The sequence below is a fragment of the Oncorhynchus keta genome, chromosome 6 (genome assembly GCF_023373465.1).
Source record: "Oncorhynchus keta strain PuntledgeMale-10-30-2019 chromosome 6, Oket_V2, whole genome shotgun sequence".
Taxonomy (NCBI): Eukaryota; Metazoa; Chordata; class Actinopteri; order Salmoniformes; family Salmonidae; genus Oncorhynchus; species Oncorhynchus keta.
Window position 1 is genome coordinate 25,607,925 of NC_068426.1, and position 6,816 is coordinate 25,614,740.

General features: G+C 44.2%; 1 protein-coding gene across 1 annotated transcript in view; it reads right to left on the reverse strand.

Moving 5' to 3' along the window:
• Window positions 1-6,816, reverse strand: part of LOC118374103 (pappalysin-1-like) — a 183,612-nt gene that overhangs the window by 170,378 nt on the left and 6,418 nt on the right. The window contains exon 2 of the mRNA XM_052521171.1: window positions 801-1,902. Within this exon, the coding sequence (XP_052377131.1) occupies window positions 801-1,902 (1,102 nt within the window). The remainder of the gene's footprint in view (window positions 1-800; window positions 1,903-6,816) is intronic.

Below are 6,816 nucleotides of genomic sequence, written 5' to 3' on the forward strand. Positions count from 1 at the left end.
TGCGAGCAAAGTGATGCTGGTCACTCTCCTCTGACCTCTAATTACCCCTTCTGGTCTTTCTAGAGTGTAATAGTTTCCAATCTCACTTGTTTCCAATCAATCTAGCTTCAGTAGGGCAGCAGGGGATAGATGGAGAAGAGCGAGGGAGAGAAAATAAGTTGAAAAATTAAGAGAGAAAAAATCCATCTGGGCTGTCCCGGGGTCACTACAGTGTGTTTCGTTGGTTTGCCCCCCCCTCCCCCCAAAGTGTAGGATGCGGATTGAGTCTGTCTTAAAGCCAGATTGGACTCGCGGCCCCAGAGGACACCCTGCTGGGCCACACACACTGCCGGGGGTAGAGTTACACTCTGCTCACAGAGGGCCAGCCAGGAGACAGTGGAACTGACAGACTGTGTATCAAAACCTCACATCAGTGTCCTGACTGACTGTGTAATGAGAAGATGTGTGCAGTTATGTGAGTCACTCCAGACAGTGTGTATGTATGACAACAATGGATCATAGCAGTGAAAAATAACAGTGTTGGTGAGGGTAGCATGCACAGAATGCCATGTCAGGTACACATACATATATAGTACTTAATAGTACTTACGATTGAACAATCAGACACAAAACTGTTGACTAGACCCTGAAAAACTGCCAAATCCTAACTTGAAGATAAAATGTACACTACATACAAATCTCCTTTCGACATCATTTCATGCTTTGTGAGAAACCTCGACTCCAACTTTGGAGCCAGGCTATATCTTTGTTTCGGACTCATCAAGCAGCGACAAAGAGAAAGACAAAGACAGAGAGCTGACCTGTGTGGAGAGGAGCGGTTGAAGCAGGTCTTGGTCACATCCGTCACATTGGGGTTACAGCAGTCTCCGTTGTCGTAGAAGAAGTTGTCCCAATTACACTCGGGGTCGCACACCCCGTTGCCCTGCTTGGACTGAGGGCAGTGGCTACGGTGCCTAATACAGTCACCCGCGTCTAAACCCGTCAGCGTGTGGTTGCACTCTGGGTCGCACGCCTCGTCACCCACTTTGCTGATGTCACAGTTGGCCAGGACCAGACGGTGGCGCAGCGAGGAGTTGGTGACGTTGTGGACGCTCAGCTCCCAGGTGATGTTGTAGACGGCGAAGGCGTTGTTGAGTTGCTGGTGCTGCAGGTGGATCTGACGAGGCGTGACGGTGGGCCGGCGCCGAGCGTCGTCCCACACGTTGACCACACGGTAACGTACCGTCTTGGACTTCCGGAAGGTCCAGGTGCGGTTGTAGTTGGTCACCACTTCCACGTTGTCGCAGACAGTTTGACCACAGGGCGGGGGTTCCAGGGTAGTGTCCAGAGACCCTCCAGTTCCACCTTCTCCTACCCCTACTCCAGCCTGCCCCGCCCTGCTGCAACCCTCCTCTGGCTGGGGGAAGCTCCCATCCTTCACTGTCAGCCACTTCCGGGCAGGGTGTTCAAAGGTCTCCCTGATCACCAGCAGAGGAGCATCTTGAGGATTTTCGTGACCCTGCATGTCCCAGATTATCTGCCTCTGTTCCCGGGCCTCCCTCCACAGACTTACCCTCTCCACAGTCCCCCGGTAGTTATGGTTCAGAGCGTTCCCGCCCACCATCAGCACCTTGCACTTCTTGGTCAGATGGCTGAAGACGTTGCCCGACTGTTCACGGCTGACGCCCACCTGGGCGCCGTTGACGTAGAGCTTCATGTAGAGCCCGTCATAGGTGACTGCCAGGTGGGCCCAGGTGTTGGGCAGGTAGCGGGCGTTGGAGTGGACGGAGGTGACCTTGTGGGCACGGTCCGTCTTTAGGGAGAAGAAGAAGCGTGGGTCACGGTTGCCCTGCTCGCTGACCGCCCGGATGCCCAGCAGCCAACCCCGGTCGCTGGAAGCGTAGAAACACTTATCGTACAGACCTGGGAGAGAGCAGAGAGAGAGGGACAGTCAGTTAACATTAGATAGAGACACAGAGAGAGATATGGTAAGAGAAATAGAGAAAAAGTGAGAAAGAAGCTTTGACTTTCAGAAAGGTCCTGACTACATCAGCAAAGATACACCTTCATTTAATTTAAAGAGAACAACACTCAATCAAGATAGAAAGAGAGCGAGAAAGAGCGAGGGTGTTAGATAATTCACTGATCACCTCTAGTACAGCTGAGAGAGAGCAGAGCTCAACACTACAGCAGTCAGGGTTGGGGTGGTGAGTAAAAGTAAAGATACCTTAATAGACAATGACTCAAGTAAAAGTGAAAGTCACCCAGAAAAATACTACTAGAGTAAAAAGTTAAAAGTATCCGTTTTTAAATGTACTTAAGTGTAGTGGTGGAAAAGTACTCAATTGTCAAACTTGAGTAAAAACACAAAGTAAAAGTAAATGCCAAACATAACATTTCATATATTAAGCAAACCAGAAGGCATGACATCACTCAGACATAATTTACAAACTCAGTATTTGTGTTTAGTGAGTCCGCAGGTTAGAGTCAGTAGGGATGACAACTCGTTATATTGATAGTTGTGTGAATTGGACCATATTGCTGTCCTGCCTGAACATTTGAAATGTAATGAGTACTTTTGGGTATCAGGGAAAATGCAGAGGAGTAAAAAGTACATATTTTTTTATAAGGAATGCAGTGGAGTAAAAATGAAAGTTGTAAAATATTGAAATAGTAAAGTATAGATACCCCCCAAAAATCACTCAAGTATTACTTCAAAGTGTTTTTAGTTAGTTACTTTACACCACTATCCTTTGCGTTCTTCGTTATTAACATTTCAAGTTTAGTCTCAGGGGCCTCACGGCTTTGGTCCCACCCCAGAGCTCGTTTTTCAGGCTGTCTCCTGAACAACATCAACCTCGGAGGTCTGCTTCGAGTCGCCCATAGCCAATTCTTAATGTGAATTTTGAACAGTAAAATGTGTACGCTCTACTGTAGAGTTTACGTCTTATAGTTCATCCAACAAAATGTCAAATGCATCTGTGTGTCATGTAATCACATTCTCTCATTCTTCAGATGTAGGCCAGACATGAACAATATGGTACAGATTATGTAGTAGATGTACTGACACGATACATTTGAAGATAGTATTGACATAATGTCCTGGAAATTGGGTTAAGGTGCATGCAGTATTTAGCTTGGGGAGACCCATCGAAACTCTTGCAAGAAAGATTTTATGAGCTTTGAGGCCATTTCAACATTTCGGGGGGAGCCAGACATAGTAGTTTTCTGTAAAAGCCTTGCTATGCTAGAAGAACCAAAACAACTTTTTCCCTGTTGCACTTGGAAAGTATGTCAGCTTCAGCATGGTAATGTGCTTTCACTTCTTAGGTGATCTCTAAATGCTAAATGTTTGTGTGTTTAGAGTGTGTATGTGTCCTTACAACAACAAATAAACACGTCAAATTTGCAGTTTCACATGTAAGAAAATACTGTGAAAATATCACTTTCACATGTGGAATTGCAGATTCAAATTGAAATAATGTCTTCTCCTCACATGTGATAAGACGGAACAGTGGACAGAATACATGTTTAGGGGGCAGGTTAATGGATCACATTCAAATGGTGACATAGTTCTGCTGTATGAAGGTTAAAGGGACAACGTTAATGGGACAATCCTTAGTTGCTACATTCATTTTTGGACTTATAAATGAATGATATGTACCTATTGATTCTTGAAGAATATATTGTATAAATGCGTCATGAGCTTAGTTTAACTGTTGTTAAAGAACCCAAAATTAAAACGTGTTTTACGCCAATGTTTGTAAACAAATTGTAAATGTAAGCAACAATTGTATAGCCTAAAAAAAGTCAAACCTATCATTTTGATGTCATGGATGTCGGTCTTTGCATCTATAGCGGAGTCTACGGATTTGAGAATGATCGAATTTCTCCAGACCCATCCCTCAGCTGTTTACTGAAACTGTGGCGGGGAGTACAATTTGTTCATGTTTAAATTAAGGATTGCCACTTTAAGCACCTTTAATAGAGTAATCGTTTTATTATATGGTGCAATCCTCTTGTGAGTGAGTTACTTTTGTACCCTTTAATATCAAGCAAAGCTTCTGAAGTCGAATACAAAGTTCTTAGTATTGTAAACAAAAATAATGATATTGAAAGCAAAACATAAAACCAAAAGAAAAAATAGCCAAACAAAATATTGCAAGGAAATAACTTCCAAATGTGAGAACAACTGAATTATAAATGGATAAGAAAAGTATATAATCTGAAAATGTTTTTATAGTAATGACATTCTCCCTGTTTTTCGTTATGTTACCCTGTTATCCCTTTGCTGCCTTTTTTCCAGTTGCAAAATTTGGTATGTTAAAATTCCAACAACATACCACCCTACGTCCCACTACTGATTTGTCTCTGAAGCTAAGCAGGGTTGGTCCTGGTCTATCCCTGCATGGTAGACCAGACGTACCTGGAAGTCGTGAAAAAAATCTATGAATGTGAAATTTCATGTGTCCGAAAACCACATCTGACTCATTGTGAACATTAAAAATCCCATCAGATTATTATTTGTTTTATTATAAAATAAAAAAAAGTACCCCTTTTCGTGATATTCATTTGGTCGTTACAGTCTTGTCCCATCGCTGCAACTCCCATGCAATGCGTCCTTCCGAAACACAACCCTGCCAACACTGCACTGCTTCTTAACACACTGCTTGCATAACCTGGAAGCCAGCCGCACCAATGTGTCGGAGGAAACACTATACAACTGGGCGACCGTGTCAGCGTGCTAAGCCCGGCCCGGCCACAGGAGTCGCTAGAGCGCGATGAGACAAGAACATCCCATCCGGCCAAAACCTCCCTAACCCCGATGGGCCAATTGTGTGTTGCCTCATGGGTCTTCAATTTGTGGCCAGCTGCGACACAAACTCGGATCTGTAGTGTCGCCTCAAGCGGCCTTAGACGCTTAAGCGCCACTCAGGAGGCCCCATCTGAATTGGTTACGTAACTTGTTCACACGTGTCTGAAAACACACATTTGTTTCACATGGGTGTGTGTACGTGTGCGTACAGTGCGTGTGTGAACACAATGTGTGTATGCCTATGCACATTCACCAGAGAACTCTGATATGCCTAATACCTAGCAGAGCTCCTCAAGCATGAGGAAGTACAGTACATGTGCTCACAAATCATTTTTGCGGAGAAGTAGGATCCACCGCTGGCAGGGGCATATGTTTGAAACACAGGGGGAAGCAGTACTTCGAATCCTGCGAGGGGCCCTGTGGAATTTTTTTTCATGAGTATGGCCTTATTTTTATAACAGCATATTGGATGACTCTCATTCATATTCCATTCGCCCAGTTCTCTATATATTTCTCTATTGCTTCTCCTTCCTTTTGGAAGAAATTAAATCAACTACTCACCACATTTTATATACTGTATCTTATGCTTTCAGTACTAGATTAATTCTCTGATCCTTTGGTTGGGTGGACAACATGTCGGTTCATGCTGCACGAGCTCTGATAGGCTGGAGGACGTCCTCCGGAAGTTGTCATAATTAATGTGTAAGTCTATGGAAGGGGATGAGAACCATGAGCCTCCTAGGTTTTGTATGGAAGTCAACGTACCCAGAGGAGGATGGAAGCTAGCTGTCCTCCGGCTACACCAGGGGGCTACCCTACAGTGTGCTGTTAAGGCTACTGTAGACCTTATTTGCAAAATAGTGTGTTTTAATCAATTATTTGGTTGTGGGATTATATTTAGTGTAGTTTAACTAAAAATTATAACTTTTTAAAATGTTTTACAATTTACATTTTTATGAAATTCACTGAGGAGGATGGTCCTCCCCTTATAATAAGGAGCCTCCACTGGCATCCACATAATGAAGAGATCTGAGACGATTTCAGGTCTTTTTAAACCAATGTGAACCAAGTAGGAGTGTCTAATGCAGACCAATACAATCCAATGCAACCCAATGCAATTGACAGTATTCACACAGCAATGGGTTGTATGGGTTACCTTCAGACGAGTCCCGGGACACTAGTGGGAGTCATAGAGCAAAACGGAGAACACCATCGTGTTCGTGAGAGACTTCCCATTCTATAGACTGGTCATAAAGGCCAACAAAGAACAATTTTGGGGATGTCTCGTGGTCTGACAAACACTGCTGTGGCTCGGCCCCTTTCCACCAGAAGGCCAACATAGGCGGATGCGGTGGATTGAGACGCAGGCCATGCAAAATATGTATCTGATATCTCTAGCTTAAACTGGCAGATTTGGATAGGGATTTTTTTATCATCTTACTTAGATTGACGCACCAGTGCTTCAATAGACTCTTAAGGATTTTTCACATGTTTTTCATCAGCTGTACATACATACAGTAAGAGTCAGGGGGATATTCTAATTCCAAAGCCATTCAAAGAGCATGGTGGGGTTCAACGGCAAGGTCAGTCGTATTGAGTGTGACGTCCTTACTGTTTCCACTACAGTGGAAGGAAAAACCCCTCCATCTGTCAGCTGGCGCACTCAAGGCTAAAAGGTGTTCTTAAAATGTGTGTAAGGCTCCTAGTGTAAACAGCTGTCATAATTCTGCCAACCTCAATTCATCTAATATAGTACACTTTTCCAGACCTAACCTGCTCTGAGGTTGGATGGGGCACACAACACACACACACGCACACGCGCACACACACAGGAATTTGCATACACACACTGACGCTACGGCTAAAAGCCATTCGTGTCAGGTTCAAAGTCAACCTTGCTTGAGCTTGCGATTTGTCTTCCCCCAAAGCAAACACACTCAGATACAGAAAAAAGAGAGAGAAAATGTCAGAGAAATCTGATGAAAAGCAGGGAGAAAGGGAACAATGGCCTTTGCGTGTGC